The sequence below is a fragment of the Neopsephotus bourkii genome, unplaced genomic scaffold (assembly GCF_033783945.1).
Source record: "Neopsephotus bourkii isolate Nb327-2 ecotype Australia unplaced genomic scaffold, CSIRO-AGI_Nbou_v1 NB_1634, whole genome shotgun sequence".
Lineage (NCBI taxonomy): Eukaryota > Metazoa > Chordata > Aves > Psittaciformes > Psittacidae > Neopsephotus > Neopsephotus bourkii.
The window spans coordinates 4,594,820-4,614,051 of NW_026902109.1; the positions used below are offsets into that span (position 1 = coordinate 4,594,820).

Genomic DNA, 19,232 nt, shown 5'->3' on the forward strand with positions numbered 1-19,232 from the left:
AAGCTAGAGCTGCATGTGTCCCCCCTATGTCTGTCCCACTTACATGTTGATCCCAGCTTCACTTCCAGGATCAAATTCCAATTGATCTAAAGTGATACGTACTCCTAGGTAAACTGTATTTTATAAGAATCAGGCTACTTATCTTGCCACTGTAATCTCTCATACTTAGTTCAGTTACACCAAGTGTAGTAAGTGGCCTGGATTAACCCATTTATGGCTTGAAAGCTACTGTTACTAGCTCTGAGCAGCATGAGAGCAGAGCTAGTTTCTCAGAGGACAATGCTAGTTTCTCTTGCTCCCTGAACTTGTATGAAGATTTGGGCCTATAAGGTAATGAAAATACCATGGTCTACCAGGATACAGATTCAATAATTTACTGCTGAAAAGTAAAAAAAAGAAAGGTATGCTTTCTGACCAACGTATCATGCAACTTTGGAAGTGTACATGTTGTCATGTCTTCACTTCTTCTAGGTTGTTTCTCTATGGAAGTAAAAGAGTTGACCCTTTTTTTTTTTTTTACTGCTAAATGAAATAATGCAGATAATGAAGAGATGGTCTTTTTATTCAGTTTGAGCACTGACTGCTCTGGAATGTACCACAGGTTCCCACAGGAAAGCCATCCTTGAAACCCGAGGAAGCCTTACTCAGGGTGAACATACAGTTACGGTGATCACCCGTTTCCCTTTTAAAATTATGGATTTTTTTCACCTGTTCTCATATTAATTCCCTTTAATTACAGGTGTGCAGATTCATGTGACAACAGCTGGAAGCTAGGCAAATATGAAGACACTCTGATTTACACACAAAACTGCTATTTTGTAATTCTACCATCTGAAGACATCCCGTTACAATGTCAGAGCAGTAATCTTTTCTTCCCTAAGGATTACTTCACAATTTAATGAGGTAAGCAACTTAGAGATGTCACCAAGTGATCAAGATCCTAGTCAACATTACATTAACACCTAATGAGATGAATAAGAAGAAACAGTATGCCAGAGGCACCTGGAAAAGTCTGAGGTAAAACTATGAAAACCTTAGCAATTCATCCAAAAGTATAACCCTCATTAATAAATAATGGAAAAAAATAAGGTGCAAGTCTATTCAATTAAAATTTCCTCTTTATATAACATTGGTTCCTATTGAGGTTGAATTAGTGCATACAAAGGAGTTCAAAATAAAAGACTGATTATTTTAGTTTTCAACCAGCCTGAGTCCCTTTGAATTCACAGAAAGACTTTGATTCTGAAAGATTGGATCAGGTTCTAAATGCATGAGGAATGGATTTCATTTAGGCAAAACATAATTATTTCCCAGGGTTTAGATTACATCTGACACCTTTTTTTTTTTTTTTTATAATTAACTAGTCTTTTTGCCATCATTTCAGTTTGCATTAGTTCATATGTGCTAATTTCCTTATCTTAAATCTAAATAACGCATGTATAACCATCTTCTTCCAAATACTTTCATGTAAGAAATCTTACATTTAAATTGGATATGTAAATCAGCATTTAAGATGGGTCTGAATTTTAAGATGCCATCAAATGGCATCTGGTTTAGTACATTAATTTTAGTAGTTTAATCTTTCAGGTAACATATTTCTCCTTATTTTTATATTTAATATTAAAATTTCAATTCTTAAGGTAAACTTGGAGACACACAAGCAAATGTGTAGTTCCATACTATTTTAAAGCAAACAAGCAAACACACAAACAAAACGCAACCCAATCCAAGCAAATCTCAAACACAAGCCTAATGTGTTGGAAGTTGCAAAATATTAATGGAAACTGAAATGTCTATGCTTGTGGGGTTTTTAAACTGTAAGAGATATGGAAAATGTAATTGATTTTCAACTTACTGATCCATTTCGTCTTTGATTATTTCACCTTCAGAGTCAGAAGAAGAGGCTCCTGTGACAAAGAAACAAACCCAAACACTTAGCAGAGGGGTTTTGGGAGTTTATCTATGAATGATACAAACCTTTATTCATATTTCCTCTAGCACGTTCTAAGTGTGTATATTATAAAGCTAAGCCAAAACAGAAGATCACACTGTAGTGGAAATGAACCAACATTGCATACTATGCAAGATGCAGAACTGCTATTGACATAAGGCAAATTGGGGATAAAGTGTGAATGAAATGAGGAATACAGCATCCAAGAGTGAATGCATACCTTGATCTCCCCAGATTCTCTTTAAAATGACACCAGTAGATTTTAGGCTGTAATTTTTGTTGTGAATCATATAAGACTTTTTTTTTTTTTTCTCTACTGGCTTTAAAAAAACTGGGGGGGGGGGGGGGCAGGGGGGAGGGGAATGTAGCTGTTGCAATGAGACTAGTGCCTTGTAGCTCAGTTTGGAGAAGGTACTAGCTCAGTTTACTAACAGCTGTCTTACTGAGACATTTTACACTTCTGATTCAGCTTTCAATGCATTTGTAATTTGCATTTTCTCTCCCATTCCTGCCAGTGAGCATCTCCATCGGTCATGGGTTCCATCTGACATCCTCTGAGTTAGGTAAAAGCAGGCCTTGGCCTCAGTCTTGAGCAGTAGTAAATCCCTGCCAAGCACAGACATTTATAGCATCTATTGTGCAAATAAAATATCAAATTGCTGGCATATTTATTTTGGTTACAAGGTCCAATAATAAGTTAGGATGAAGCTATCCTATATTCAATTTGGGATAATGACTGTAGGGAAAAGATATCAGAAAGAATTAGATAGAAATTGAAATTTGTATCTTTCTGTAGGGTATGACAGACGAAAAAATATAAGTTGGCATCAGAATCTGAATATTTTTAGACTTTAATCTCGCTGTGAGATATAGAAAGTCTTTGGGGAACAACACAATAAATTACACGTAAAGGGCAGTCACTCATCTGAAGGTTATTTTACAGAGAAATAATAAAGACGTTAATAATGATGAAGCATTGACTCCCTGCTGTGTATTTTTTGTGAAAATCTATTTACACAGTTAACATACAAAGTACATAATTATATCTTAATCCTGCGTGATCAATTTAAACAACAATTTCTGCAACAATTTTATCATTACCTTCTATGTAAATCTCTGCAGAGGTGGAGTCTGTTCCATAGATGTTTGAAGCAAAGCACGAGTAACGTCCTGTATCCTCCTCAAAAGCTTCAACAATAACCAATGAGTGTTGATCACCTGTCTGGATAATTTGAATGTCTGGTGAGTTTTCAAGCTCCTTCCCTTCACAGTACCACCTGCAAGGCGAAATACACTGTTTATCAATGCAATCAACTTGACAAATAGAATGACATTGTTCAAAGTCTTTCTGATGATAAAATTGGTGTTTGTTAGGCTGAAGATTCTGACAGAGTATTGCAGGTAAGTGTAGAATCAATAGTCACAGGAATAAATTATTTTTTGTTTTTTCATAATATTCAACTACAATAAATATAGAGCTCCTTTCTTTGCAGTATTTTAACATGCTAACAAACTAATTTATATAAACAATTCTAGCACATATTTTTCTTGATACACAGATTTCAGTAGTAGAGTAGAAGAGCTCTGAATTTGGAATGCTGTTGATTCAGCTCTGAATTTCTCTTGGTGTACATTCAGATATGTGTTGTGGTTTAAACTGCAGAAAAATAGAAAACACACCTAAGTAAACAAATTCACCTCAAACTTGTGAGTCCAAAGTTCATGTTCATTCAGAATATGACTGAAATTTGCTATAATATTGTCCTCTGTTTTATCGTATATGTAAGACAATCTGCTTTTTATAAAACATAGAAAAAGGAAAGATAAGTGATTTATTACAATATAGCGGCATTTCCTTACAAGGACATGGGCAGTAGGACAGGTGGACCTTGAATTCTTTTCTGCATCATACTGCTGTTTTTCTCTGTTAAACCCAATTACACATCCAAGAATATACTTGGCCATTTAGAGACTTCATGCTTTCATCTGAGGCATTTCTATGTGCCTTAGTGTTCAGAATGGTTATTTCAGTAGAAAATACAGGAATCAAAGCAGAAGTAAAAGCAGCACCTAAAAAGCACCAAATGACAGTAAGCATCACTCAGTCTGAGAGCTAGTAGGAGAGGAGATCAGGCCTGATTGCTATTGCTTGTTAATATGAAGACAGAACAGAAAGAGAAAAAGCAAGTGGGTTTGAAGAACCAGGTTCAAATTTAATAAGACCATCCAGGTTTCATAGAGAAGCTGTAGTACTATGTATAGGGATCCAGAGTTAAATGTTTAAGATAATACTCAGAAATATCTGTATGATTTTTTGATAATTAGCTGAATTTGAAGAACCAAACTAAGGTGCATTTGTGTTTTCACTATAAGCTTTCTCATAAACATAGATATAAAACTGCACAAAAAAATTTGTATTTTCTGTTTATTGCTGCTTTCTTAACTACATATGGTTGATCAAAGCATCTTGTGCTTTGTGGGTGGGAGCTGTCACACTGACATTTTTTATTTAATTGACCTCCTAAAAAGAATAATTGTTTCACCCATCTTTATATAAGTATCTGCCAGTTTTTGAGTGCATACAAATGCTATCAATGCAATGGCAAATATATTTACTATTATATATCACACAAAATAAAATTAGTTGTAAAAAGGGTCAAAATATATTACTGAGTAATAAATTATAATAATCCATATTTTGTGGCTCATTATACAAGGTGCTTTATATAAAAGATAATTTAGAAAAACATTAATAAATAAATTTGTTTAAAAATTCAGTTGAATTCACCTCTTGGAAGCACAACTTTTTATAAAAGTTTGTGCTACAAATTGAACATGAAGAAAAGCCCAAATTAACATCTTAGGGGAAAAAAAATAAAAATCTGTAAGACAGTCCATACCAATGGAAAAGCAGAATTGAAAAAAGAGCCACAAATAGACTGTGAGGTATGAAGGAGTACAAATCTAGAATTTAAATGCTGATTACCATGTACTATTTCTGCACCATTAGTCCTAGCCATCCATTTCTTAAAGTAGACAGGGTTTTCCCCAGTCCACTTTGAGTCGCACACTAGTGTAATCTGTAGCTGTACACTCAACAGATTTGAATACGCAGCTTGGAAAGCGTACCAAGGGAGACTCCTGCACTATGGAATGAATCATGCTGCTTAACACAATTTCCCCTTTTAGAAAGGCAAACCTTTGTAGCTAGAAAGCTAGAACTTGGTTCCTGTCTATATCTGCTTGCTTATCCTCTTTTACAAGCCTCCTTTGTAACAGGAATTGAAAATGTGTCTAAGAAAATTACTTCTATAAATTTAACATTTCTGATTGCAACAGACAGTCATTTGTCATTTAGTAAATATCATCATGTTAAAAGAGAACGCCAGGAGGGTGTAAAATGTCCCAGCTCTCTTCCCTGACATTTCACAGCTAAGTACAGTTTACTAAAATACATCCACATCCTTCTTGCAGGGTTTTACCACCGACAAACTGTCACTGCTTTATGCGGAGAGCTTCAACCAAAGTCACTAATTTCTCTTCCATTTGAACCTTAGGGCTCTGATAGACCAGCTTTTTCAGATGTGGCAGCAGTGCTTTAAAATGCTAAAATCCTGATGCTGACTTCTCTGCTGAAGGTTTCCCACTCTGAAACGAGAATAGCAGGTTCAAATGTGTTCCCAAGCCCAGCTGCCCCAGTCTTAGTCTAATGAAAATGGGTTTGCACCAGGACACTGGATATGTGAATTTCAGGTAACTGAACTATACAAATTCTCCTATGTATCACTCTTGGTAAATGTTAATAACCATAAAAGAAGGGTCTGGACAGTCAGGAAGCTACAGGTACATTTAAATTGCCACAGGTGCTTGCATGAACTCAGTGTGAGCCTCAACATTGAGAATGTATTCCTCTATCCCTTTGAAGTTTGTCATTTGCTAAGTTTTCTACCACTCTTCTGGGCAAAATGAGATGGTTCAAGGTACTTTCTGTCAGTGGACAATCTGCCTAGGGCAACACTTCACTTCAGGATAGCTTTCAGCAGCCATTCATGCTGCTTCTCAGACCTCAACAGAACTTGTTTAAGGTGCTTCACAATACAGTTGTAAACAGTATTTTGGGTGTTAACCAAACACATACAAACATGCAACATTTTTGCAAATTTAAGAGATAGCTGTCATCATACAAAAGGGAGTAATAACATCAGTATATACCCCAGGATGCCAGGTGAGCTAGCACATGTAAAAAGATAAATAAGAGCTTACTGTCTGTTCAGACTACAAGTCCACCTAACTGAGCATGCTGACTTGACAGTGGCCAAAAGCAGACACTTCTGAAAGAGTATAAAAATGGAGCAAATACATACATATATATGTATGTATACTAATATACTTATCCTAGAGTATCTAACCATTCTCATTATCTTTTTTTATCTTTGTATCTTGTATCTTTATCTTTTATCTACCATTCTCTATCTTTTTTAGAAGCTGTGAAGCAGCACTTAAAAATAATTTTTAAAAGGTGAAATCAGTGGTCTTATAATTATTATTTGCAAACTAGTTCTTTTTTTAAAGGATTTCACTATCACAGTACCATTGCCGTTAATTTCTAGTATTTTGTTTGAATCTTCATTAAAATTTAGTTTGCAAATCCTGCTTTTTATTTGTGTCATCTTTATTTTGAAATAATTGTTTTACACTTCTATTTAGAGTACATGTCCTTTAGAAATAATGATCCTTCCAGCTTCTGATTGTTCATATTCCATCATAGGCCAGTCAGGAACCTTTCAGGTCTCTAATACAAACCTCTTCAGGCAGAAGGAAGAGCAACTATTTTAGACTCTGCCCACAATGACTTGCCCAAACCTGGTATTTTCCCCCACAAATAATTAGATAGAGTGGAGCCTTTTTGACTGGCTCCACAGAAGTGCATATCACATTTGCTTTTCTCTACAGTCGTGTCCTTATAAACATGTAGATACAGATACCGTAGCTAGTAGTGGGGTCCTTGGAAACCAGAACAAAAACATCTAGTGCCTGGGATAAAGGAACAACTCTACCACAAGTAAGTATAGGAAAAGTTTAGCAGTCCCGATGAAGAAGTATGGATATCTGCATTACAGGGCTGACTGAAGATGTCCTTTGAAATTGATTAGTGCCAGTTTTAAATTCCAGACCAGGAAATTACATAGGATTCCTGTTATCCCGAAGTGGGCTTTAAATTTTTTTTTTATTATTTTATTATTTGTTGTATTATATGTATTATATAGTTTATTCTTATGTTGCTTTCAAGATTTGCAATTGATGATAATTGAAAATGGTCACATTTTCAGAGAGAAGTTGTAGGACTACAAGCATAAATTTGGTATGTGAATGTACAAGTTGCTTTTAGGTGTCTAATACATATAGGCAACTGTGTACTTTAGGCAGTGAGTCATGGGACTTACTCATGCCTTTTTATATACCTACTGCATGCTTCCTTCTAATGTAGCCTTGGTTTAGCATGTTAGCTTTAGCGGATATGAAAAACTATCAAGAGAATACCCATGTTCTAGAATTTTATCTCATTTTCAGCACCACCTTTTCAGAACACTAAATTAACTTATACAGTATGGTGATATTCTGGTTTTGTGTTCACTCAAATGTGGCTCCTCAATCAAGTGACACATAAAGCAAAACACATTACACAGAATGCTGTATACAATCATTATTAAGATGTAATAACTCTTTATGTTACTAGTGGTCATCTTTTCCAATTAACCTTTGTGTGTCTGTGTGAAGATAAGTCTGTATTGCATGCCTATGTGAGGAACAATTCTAGTTTTCTATAGGCAAATTTAAAAACACCATATAAGCTGTTTATCTCAATTATTTTAGTAGTGTGTCAGTAGTATATTCCTTTAGTAGTATATTCCTTTACTTGACTTAAACAGACAGTGGAGCAGGATTGAGTTAATTCTTTTCTTTGCAGTTATTTTTTCCTTTGACTAGTTAAAAGTTTGCAACATAAGTGATTTAATAATTCAGGAATAAACTTATGTTTCAAACATTTGTTTAGTTCTTCTATGCAGTGCATTCTTTAGTCACTATTTTCATCATAAAGTTATTTTGAGATTAAGCTGAGAAAAAGAACATTCTCCAGGTATGCTATCTCTTTGAAATTCTATAAATGAAAAACAATTCTCTTTTGTGAAATTAAGTTTTCTGTAAATCTTTGGCATGGCCATATCTACTCTTTGCTTATTAACATTTTATTTTATTCTTACCATCCAAACGTTGTACGTGTTAGCAATGAAATGTCAGTTCCAAGGGGAGTTCTGACATTGAGATACGTGGCATGACTGAAGTAGCAATGCTGTCTGTCACTGACATTTCATTCCTGCCATGAATTGTAATGCTAGCTTCATCATACAAGGCAGGTTCACATTAAGCACAAGCAGTCATCCGCTGTGCCAAATTAATCCTAGGTCTTAATCTATTGACTTGACTGGAGTTGCATGTAAGAGAAATTTGGCTCTTTAGACTCTGAGCACTAAAACAGATACATGTTTTCATTTGGCAGCCAGGAAGAAAAAAGTCTTAATCAATCTTACGTGGCTTCAGAGTCTCTCAAAATCTGTGATTGGTGACAGCTCCAGCCTCCTTAAACAAAGCAGCACTAAAATGCATTTTTTTAAGCTTTGTATGCCTATGTTAAAGAATGTTTTCATGGAAACCTTATGACATACAGCCTGTTTTTAGAACTTCAAATCCTCATGACACTTTCAGGATAGCTGTGTATGCCAAACCATGCAATGTGATTCATAAGTAAAATTAACCTAAGAGCGATGTGCCAAACAGTTTGGAAAAATGTAGGCACCTCTGAACTTGAGGGAATAAAGAGTGCTCTCCTTACAGAGGGGAGTGAATGTCACACCTATCATTACTCATACAGAAACAAAGCTGTAGAAGGAAGCATGAGAAAGAGGTCATCAAAACCTTTAACAGTTTGGAAATATGAAGAAATACTTCTCTTAAATGCTTATCTCTAACCTGCAGTATAGTCAAAGTAATAAATCAATAAGCTCAGTAGTGCTTTTTAGTTGCAAGCTAAGGTTTGAGGCTAGAGGCCCATATACTACAGTGTCAGTCTGTCACTTCTGAAACTGCATTCAGCTGATGATACTGAAGAAGGGGTAACATATAATTTAAGCTTCTTTCTAGATAGGTGGGCTTAACGAGCTTCCTCTAACATGTGAGTGTGTTACATTAAGGCTGAAATATCTTAAGATACAATTGGGACAGGTCTGTCTGTATTCAGCCAAGCAGGATTTAGCTTTCCATATCCATATTCATATTTCAAATCAGTTCCTGGTTTCTTCTCTTGCTCCAACATCCAGTTTTCTGTCCCTCAGTGAGCCCTTGTATAGTCCAGACAGTCACCTATCAAGCATGTAGATTATAATGCTGTATCATTGCCAATGATATTTTGACCCTGATACATCATGAATGACATTTACACCATTTTTACATCAATTTTGTTTTGTACTGTCTTGCTTTCAAACATGGTATCTGTCCATCATATTCTCCAGTCCTATCCTGTGATCTGCTTCTTTCTAAATCTCCTGTCTCTGATTTCTCTCTTGTAATTCCCACTACATTTGTTTAACCATCAGATTGCTCCTCGTGTTGACTGAGAAACTATGTTACAGAGCTTGTTGAATCATGTTCTTATTTTGCAATACCCTGGGTTCCCACAGTACCGCTTCTACATAGTGAGTGTATGTATTATGAGGATTATAAGTAACTTGGGATTGATTCCTTTCTATGGTTAGGAAGTCCATTTTAAATCAAAGGACACAGGCAAGCGTACACCCCCACATGTGGGTCCAAAGGAAGCTCGTTTATTGAGCTTGGTCATTCAGCTAAGTGGAGGAAAAAGAAATCACACCTTAAAGCCAGTCAGCCTTAAGCTTTATCAGTTGCCACTTTGCCAGTTAGTCCTGTCCTGAGACTACTGATTTTCGTACCTCTCTTGCTTATCTATCAGAATTAGAGCCGGCAGTGCGCGCTTGCAGCCCATAAAGCCAACCATATCCTGGGCTGCATCAAAAGGAGCGTGACCAGTAGGTCAAAGGAGGTGATCCTGCCTCTCTACTCTGCTCCTGAGACCTCACCTGGAGTATTGTGTGCAGTTCTGGTGTCCTCAACATAAAAAGGACATGGAACTGTTGGAACAAGTCCAGAGGAGGGCCACAAGGATGATCAGGGGCCTGGAGCACCTCCCATAAGAAGACAGGCTGAGCAAGTTGGGGCTGTTCGGCCTGGAGATGAGAAGGCTGCGTGGAGACCTCATAGCAGCCTTCCAGTATCTGAAAGGGGCTATAGGTATGCTGGGGAGGGACTTTTCATTAGGGACCATAGTGACAGTACAAGGCGTAACGGGTCAAAACTTAAACAGGGGAAGTTCAGATTGGATATAAGGAGGAAATACTTTCCTGTTAGGGTGGTGAGACGAAGCTTTGGGTGACATGGTTTAGAGTGAGGTGTCCCTGGCCATGGCAGGGAGGTTGGAACTTGATGATCTTAAGGTCCTTTCCAACCCTAACTATTCTATGATTCTATGAATTCTCTCCTTGCCCGTCTCCACAGATACTGAACCTAACTCATCACAAATCTTCAAAAACTGTTACCCTCAAAGCAAGGTATGCTAATTCTGAGCCCAGTTCTGCATAGTTCCACAACTATGACCAACAAAATGCTTCCTTCATTTTTGAAACTTTGCACAGCAGATCGAAGACACACACTATTCTTTGTGAAAACAAAACCAAAAATGAAACCCTGCATTCTCGTGTCTCCATAGTTAATGGAACACATACCCCAGAGTATATTACATTTTCTGGTTTCCTTATGCTGTAGCACTGTCAAAAAAGGCCTTGGCCACTGGAAGCACATGAATGTTTATCACTCAAGCAAGTGAATTATTTTACACCCTTTCTTAGTGTTACTCCTACACATCGGTGGAGTTGAAGGAATCTTGAATGAACAGGACAGAAGTTGTTAACAAACAAGTATGATCAGGAAAGTGTTCAAGCATCTAACATTACAAGCTCTCTGCTTAATACAGCATGTACATACACACACAAGGAGCACGTATGTGCTGCATAAATCACAACTTATCCCCTTGTGTTTTATCTCTTACTTGTTTAAATTGTAAAACTGAAAACTGAGCCCAATCTTTTTCTTGAGCTTGACTACTTGGGACTGATTTCCCTTATGAGACTTCTTTCTCCCTGTCCCTACTGTCTGTGGCCTTGGAGCATGTAAGTTCTGGGCCTCTGTGTTAGTTCCTCTAAGACCCTGATCTGACTACAAGCATGAGTCAATAAACTAGGGTTGCGTTTCTATTTGGAGCAGTACTGTGCCTGGCAGCAGTGTATTGTTGTTGGAAATGTTTGATGGACACTTATTCTATAGGAGTGTAATAGTTCCTGTACTGACTGCCATTCACGTAAGTAGCTTATTTTATTACTTAAAATTAACAAAATCAAATATTGAAATAGAGATTTCAGTTGAAAACCTTCAGTTTTCTTGGGATAAAAGAAGACTCAAACTATGAAAGATGAGGAATCCCACTGCCATTTTTAATATAAAAAAGATTTATCAAGACATGTGCCTGGAGAAATAAGTCTTAAAGACTATAAGCAAGAGAAGTCTTCAGAGAGTGTTGCTAATATCTAGGGGATGATAATATTTCCTGTCTGGTTTCATTCAAGCCCCTCCTCCCCCCAGTCTCTGGCTCTGTTTTCCATTTTGATCAGATTCCTCTATGAATTTAAGGGCTGAACACAATACAACAATTATAATGTCAGAAGCTCACCCAAGGGAATGCCTCAAAATTGTTAATCAAAGCAGTGAGTTTAGACATGATGTATAGTAAAAAGCATGTTTTTCCCAAACAAGGTATTTCCCCTAGCTTTATAACAGATTCCTCTTCTATAAACAAATCATTTAGCCTTTGGAAGTTTACATTCGTGTCATGGACATGAGACCCTGCATGGCACTGTGGCTCAGGGTCTTGTTAGGGACTGACAATGTACACGTTACTACTGAAGGCACTAGTGGGGCAAAATGCTCTGGCAGTCACAGTTCAGGGATCTTGTGAACTGGTTAACTTCTTGTCTTCATGACAAGGCTGTCAGTAACAAGAGGATTCATTTGTAAGTCCTTGATCCTATGTACATAATGATGCATTGTAAAAAGCTTCTTCCTTCTGAAAAATTAGCAGCTGGTGTGCCAGAAATTCAAGGGGGTGGAAGACAAAGATTCTTGACCACAAAAATCTTTGGAGCCTCCATCTTTGCATATTAAGATTGTTTTCATTTGAAGATTGTGCCTATTAGTACAGTAAGAAAGATGATAAAAGGTGTTGACTGCAGTAGAAGTTTTAGTAGTGCTGTATTCAGCTCTGTCTAAGTATATAAGGAAGACAATAAGCTGACAATTGGAAAAAGCGGACCATCTGTGAAGCTCTGAGTCCTTTAATTAGATACTGAAGATGCAAATAGTTCTTCTCAATATTTAGAAGAGCAACAGAGGTTTCTAAAATGCCTATAAAAGGATCAGCAACCATCTAGAGTAAGGGTGTCTATTTATGATACTTCAGATATTAGGATGCAAGTATGTATAGTATGTCTTTAAAAGACAAATAGTTTTCCTTCCTATTGGATTGGTACAGTCCCAGCAAAGGAAATACAATTCCACCACTCTAAATGGGAATTAAATTTGACTAATGAGCTGTATATGAACAACTTCAGATTTAGCAATGCTGATGAGATATAAGAATTTTCAAGATAAACTTATAAGGTACAATAATCTGTTTCTCACTCCACTGATGTCATTGATGAATGAAGTGTCGCTTTTTCACATTTCGTATCACCTCCACTGATCTTTAAAAATGTTACTTATTTAACATTCAAAATCCTCATAGATAGAGGTGAAAACTAAAGCATCAGAATTATCAGGCTAGTCACACAACATGAATCAGGTAACAATGGTGTCTTACACTTGATAAAACAGAAGAATTTTTTCTAAGGTCACAACAGAATCGTTGTCAGAATCTGAATTAGAACTGACCTGCTCCTGGTTATTTATATAGTATCTTCAGTTAACTCGTTTCCTCTCTGATCATGCATGGATTTTTTCGTTCATGGGATCCTGTGTTCACTCATCTCAAACACCTGATGCTGATGTCTGAAGGTATCATGGCCATTTGTGTTTTTAGCCAGTTTACGCAATCAATCTTGATTTCCAGAAAGATAACTAACATTTCTTACTAAGGAGTTAGCACTTTGCTTTACTTATGGAAGTACAGTATTTAAAAACAGTTCTTTAAAATTCAAAGAAAGTAATGTGTCCCCAAATACGTTGTCTTAAAATATAAACAACCTTCTGTATGATTTAAAAAAAGTAATTTTTTTTCTTAATCAATTTTAACAACCAAGGTCAAGAGACTTCTGCTACAGAATACCGAAATGTATACATCAAAATATCTGGAAAAAGTAAGGCATACGCCTACTGTTACAGAAATACAAAATGACAAGTGCAGAGTATGTTTACCTGACTTCAGGTGCTGGGATCCCTACCACAATGCAGTCCAATTGCACTTTGGTTCCTTCAGGAACTTCCCTGCTCTTCAATTTTTGAGTAAAGCGTGGTGGTTGTCCAATAGGCTCATCAGAATATACAGATGCAGATTCTGACTCTGTTTTTAGCTCTGTGTTTGTTAATTGATTGATGGATTCCAAGTTTGCCGCCTGAAGATCATCTGTTTGCTCAAGTGTTTTCTCTGTTTTGTTTTCCAAGTCTTGAGGTACTGGAATGGAAAGCCTTTCTCTGTTTACTGATGTGTTAGATAGGCTAGAACTACCTTTTTTACTCCTGTAGTTTTTGCATGTTCGGGGTCTTATTCTTTCAGAGTTGTGAGCTTTAAAAAGTGATGAGAGCTCCTGAATAAAATCTGCAGCCTTGTTTAGAAATTCCTTTTTTGATTCAGATTCAGAAGGGAGGTGGTGTTTCTTTAGATCTTGAGAGTTCCCTTTGGACCCCTTTGAATTTTTTATGTGGTCCTCACAAAAGTTTGAGTGCAAGCCATTGTCTGCTGTTTTCAAAGCTGGAGGATGGGCCATTTGTTTGTATTTTCCTATGTTTTTCAGCTGATCTGGGGGATGGTGTGCCTGAAGCTCATCTTGTTTAGTTTCCAGTGGATTCTGATCAATAGCTTGTCTTGCCAGGTTTACACTTTCATTTAGTTCTTCTTGGCTCAAAAAGGCAGAGAGATCTGGAAGATCGTCTTGGGCAGCTACCTCATCTAGATCACTGGAAGCGTTGCCATAATGGAAGTTACGAGAAGCTGTTTCTGATCTGCTTCTTTCACTCTTCCCTTGATGTCTAGTTTCAGCTAAGTAACTCTCTCTCAGGAGTTGAGATATTGAAGTTGAGGATTCTAAACTGTCGTCTTGCATGCTGCCAACAAGAAGGACAAATAGCACCACACCTTATCAATAGCAAATTTTTGATTGCACACAATTATAGGTTTCTGAAAAGCAGAACACAGCATTTTCAAAGTGCATCTGTGTGCTGAATATTAACTTGTAAGTATGGCCTTGTTTTAAAGGCCTGCTTCTGTATACTGACAGATACTATTGCCTTTAATCAGTAAAGTGTATCTTCTATCACTTTCTACTGTTGGTAGAACACTCAGCTAAAGCAACTGCCACTGCAGTAGTTTATACTTTGTTTCAGCCAAAACTTCAACTACAGAGCTATTAACTAAGTTTCATAAAGCTATCATATTATGATATGAATTTTGAGACCTTAAGCCTTATGCCTGAGGCACAATTTGTTATACTGAAATTCTTTTTCTTACATAAATAATTGGCATTTAGATTTATTGATTTTATTTTGGTAATATAAACCAAGCAAAATCAGCAGGACAACAAATGCACCCAATCAAAATATTGGTAAGTTTGTGCCTGTACAAAAAAGTGACAACTAGAATGTCATATAAATTATATGCTTCTAAGCACCCCATGAATTGAATACTTGGCATTGAATTATCTGGCACAGTGTTTCAGTGAAGCTGTGCCACACAAGAGAACATTGATTTGGGAAGCCCACATGAGATAATGTTGTAAGCTGTTTCCATGACTGGATAGAGTGTGTAATTTAACCTCTTAAGAGAACAAAGAGGTCTCCGTGAGACTTGAAGTTCCCTGTCTATGCATACTACTTCTGCTTGCTCAGCATTTACTTCTTTAACAGCTGTGCGACCTTACTGAAGCTGAATGTGTTTAAGGGGTTATATTATCTTACGTGTTGATAGCATACTATGTGCTGTAAACGTCACAGCTAAAGCTACAGCTTCAACTCTGAAGTTTAAATACATTCTAACATGAGAAGTTTACAGACTGGAATACAACTCTCACACATTAATAAACTGTAGACCTTGAATATAGCTGTAATATAGGGCAAGTTTGCTATAGATGTTTTCCTCATGTGCCACCTTGTACCTACTTAAAAACAGAAGGGAAAAAGCACAGCCGTAGACAGCTCTTTTCTCTGCACCGTGCAGCTGGCTTGCAAGAAGAGAACAGTGTACGATTTTAGTGGGATGTTGTAGAAGGTACAGTCTCTCAGAATTATCTCTGGAGGGATGTAGCTCCATGCTAACCTCTCTACATGTGTCTTTGGCTAAATTATAACATCCAGCTATATGTATCTTCATGTATCTTCAGATGCTACAGTGGAAGGTTTTATTTTATGTGGTTAGAGAAGTATGTGTTTTGCAGGTTTGCAAAATTTAGCTTGCTACATTTCTTGGCCACTTTTTCTGAAACATTTCAGGATGGCACATCTTTTAATCTCAATGTCTGTAAAGGTCATCAGAGCTGAAAAAAGGCAATGAAGGTCTTTAGAAAACACTGGGCCATCCAAGCAGGAAAAGCGGGTAGGGAAATAATACTGTGTGATCAAAACCTGCTAAGGTCAAGTGAAGTTGAAGAACTTCTGCAATAATTTTATTGAGTAAGTATATGAATATCATTTGACTGTGACTATTCACGGTTTTCTTTTCCTCTGTTCTACAGATATTGTGCTATATTTCAACAGAGGTTGTTAATCACAGAGCAGATTTTCTGTGGATAAACATAGTAAAGCTGTTTGTTCAGTATGTTTATTTGAGACTTAGGGTTTGGGTCTTGTGTATCTTCTGTTCATCTTTTGAACAAAGGATCAAAACTTGAAAGAAATAATTTCTGCCAATTCCCTTAGGGAATATTACTGCAATATGAGAGATGTTTTCAAAGAAGATATGTTTAGATTGGCAAAGTATCTTTATCATTTGATTTTGCAAAAAAAAGTATAGTTAAGAAGCCACTGTGATAGCAAGAGGAGGAAAATTACAGTCATATTATTGCAACATAGCAAAACCAGGGGTGCCTGTACCTGGTGAAAATATAAAATTATAGAGGAAATTAAAGTAGTCAAATCAAAACATCCTTGTACTTATGGTTCATTTTGGCTAGCTTTAATGCAGTTGTATAAAGCATCTTCCATTCGGGTGACCCAGCTAGACAGCACAACCAAAGATGGAAGAGCATAACCTGCTTATCTGTCACAGTCTTGAGTGAACATATGGGAAACAAATGTACAAATCAGTGGTTCAGCTGGTTCACTGGTTCAGCTCTGCCCTCTCTCAGAGGGGGCAGAGACAGAGCAAAGGAGCTGGAACAACTTCCTTCTTTCCTTCCTTGTGCCTGTGGGGCCGGAAGAGGTAGAAGAGAGCAGAGTGCTCCTTCTTGTGTTAGGAAGCAAGATATTGATGAGAATGATTATGATGCCAAATTCTTAATCCTTAGAGAGACATCACTTTAGAGCTCACTCAGGGTCAGGATATTATATCTAACTCTTCTCTATTTTCAGCTTGCATAGAAGATAACTTTTAATTCTATTTTTAGTAAGGAAGAAGCTGGGTACTAGTCAAAAGTAGCATATTGAGGCAGTGTGTGGCTACTGAAGTTTTGGGACATTTTGAATTATGTGATATTTCTAATTAAATGTAAAATGTTGAGTTTTAGCAAATGTTACCATGAGGGTCCCAGACAATCCACTTACAGTTATTAATTATGCCTTGCTTATGCCTTGAAAGATGTCCAGTTTCTCTTTTTTCATTTTTTTATTTTATTGCAAGGATTTATACTCTCCAAGGGCTACAGAGGACTGATGATTGAAGGAAGCATTGGATAGGCTGAGGCCATTTGGATTTCACAGTCAGGGGACAACAGCTTTTAGGGGACAACAGCTTTTATTCAAAGGAGAGCAAGCATTCAGCCTGAGAGGGTGTCTGGGCTAGACAGCAATAAGGCTGAATTCAATACATTTTCTAGAATATCTATTAAACCATCTTTCTAGTGAGGGAAAATACATCATCAGAGGAGCAACTATGCTATTACAGGTTTGATTAATGATAATTAATAATAATTTAACCTTTCTATAGCCAAAATTGGAAGCTAAGCTCCAAAATTAAGATCTGATCTTGAATTCAGTCTTTTCCTTTCTGTATTGTTTAGAGTGACATGTGGAGTTGGCCTTCACATGCCTTGAGCCTTCCCTGTAATTTTTCCTGATGGGCCCTTTGGAACAGAAGCATCTTTGTGGCACACAGTCCCTCAGTGTGCAGTGGCACAGAACGGTGGCACTGAGTGGCAGTGGACGGCACACCACTACTATATCATGGAGCTAGCAAAACATCCTGTAATTGCAGATATTTCTGTTGAGCAAATAAGTGCAGATAACTGCATGTAACTGTTGAGTAAGCAGTAAGGACAAACTGTAGTAAAAACACAGTAGACAGCAACCTGTGGTGTTAATGAAAGCATCAATAATTTTGCAAACTGGAATGTCTCTCATAATGAACAAGTATCAAGGGGAGGAATTGCAATGCTAGCTATGAATAGTAACTAAACTGGTGTTATTTAGGATTGAAACTGGGGTGACTACCTCCAGCAGTTAGCAAGCAGTTCTCTACTCTTGACTGGTTTATTACCTATAGCACCAAAGAAGTGCATTTCTTTGCTTTCCTGGGACATTAACACCAGTGCCCTTGGGCACCTATTATCTTGAGAGGCATCAGAGAGCGTCATGAACAAAACTGACTGCATGAACTTCTTTAGTTTACTAATTCAGTTTCTACTAGCCAAGTAATTGCACAAAGCTTTCTGAGTTTCCAAGAGCCTATATTTATGCCCATGTTCTCTTATTAGCCAAGTGATGCTTAGGATAAAATATTCTCAAAGGTAGAATTGGTTTCTGTAGATTGTTCTGGCAGTGGCTTGACCTGAAAATCTATACATGAAAATGAGGAAAATCACACCACAGGAAGCTTGCACCATGTGACATCAAACCCTTTTATTTCCTCTTGTTTCAGGTTTGTTAGACTCATTGCTGAGTCATCACTGAAAGAATCAGAGCTTTTCCTAAAAAAACAGCAGTAGTGAAATCTCAGCAAAGCTGAAGGGAATCCCTGATATATCTGAGTGCAGGTCCTCTGTTTCATTTGGTCAGAGGCAGCTTTGAATGCTTGATTCCCCAAAGATGTTTTTTTTTTTTAACACCCTTCTCTGTATTATAATAAAGAGGTTATCTGCAAACAGCTGATTTAATGCAAAAAGGCATTTGAGCATCTTTGGCTTTCAGTTGTAGTTAAAAATCAGTAATTTAGTCAAATTTAGCAGTTAGAAGTTGGTAATTTAGTGCGTGTTCCTGTCTAGATTTTCACGCTACCATTACTTTAATTGAGACTGCTTTTGTATGAAACTCCAGTACCAAAACAACCAACAAACAGCTGCTTCTTTCTCTGCATAGTGGCACCTTTGTGCTTGTTACACAGCAAGGCTCCAGACCTGTGTGCCCAGCACCTCTGTTTGGAAACTTGAAAGTTTAGCAAATACTAGAGGGTATATCCTTTTCCAATTAATTTAACTGCACATAAATTGCTTTTATGAGTATGCTGTTAAACACAGTTACACAGGTGTTTCAGCTGTGTGAGTGCAGCTTTGAGCAGCTAAGAGATGACACGAGTGATCTGTCTTGCAGACATCTAGTGATCACAATCACATTCTTATATGCTCACAGGAATTCACATTTAGCAGTTGCCATTGTCATCATTTCTGTCACTGCCTGTTGGTAAGCTGTAGCTGCTGCAAGACAAGACTTTGAGACTCCAGACATAGGAAAGGTTAGGTTG

The 19,232-nt window shown here is 37.1% G+C and overlaps 2 protein-coding genes across 9 annotated transcripts in view; one reads left to right on the forward strand and one right to left on the reverse strand.

The window, feature by feature from the left end:
* PBLD (phenazine biosynthesis like protein domain containing) overlaps nt 1–3,193 on the forward strand; it is a 79,604-nt gene extending 76,411 nt beyond the window's left edge. For 5 of the 6 annotated variants that reach the window (XR_009728539.1, XR_009728540.1, XR_009728542.1 and 2 more), the window contains 2 exons: nt 740–903; nt 3,074–3,193. The gene's annotated coding sequence lies outside the window, so the exon portion shown is untranslated. Of the gene's footprint in view, nt 1–739; nt 904–1,889; nt 2,252–3,073 lie in introns of those variants that run through there. The other variant, XR_009728538.1, reaches the window with a different exon arrangement.
* MYPN (myopalladin) overlaps nt 1–19,232 on the reverse strand; it is a 70,583-nt gene that overhangs the window by 33,170 nt on the left and 18,181 nt on the right. For 2 of the 3 annotated variants that reach the window (XM_061373981.1, XM_061373982.1), the window contains 3 exons: nt 13,547–14,452; nt 3,053–3,228; nt 1,856–1,907 (listed from right to left, as the gene is read on the reverse strand). In XM_061373981.1, coding sequence (XP_061229965.1) covers nt 1,856–1,907; nt 3,053–3,228; nt 13,547–14,452 — 1,134 coding nt within the window. The remainder of the gene's footprint in view (nt 1–1,855; nt 1,908–3,052; nt 3,229–13,546; nt 14,453–19,232) is intronic. The other variant, XM_061373983.1, reaches the window with a different exon arrangement.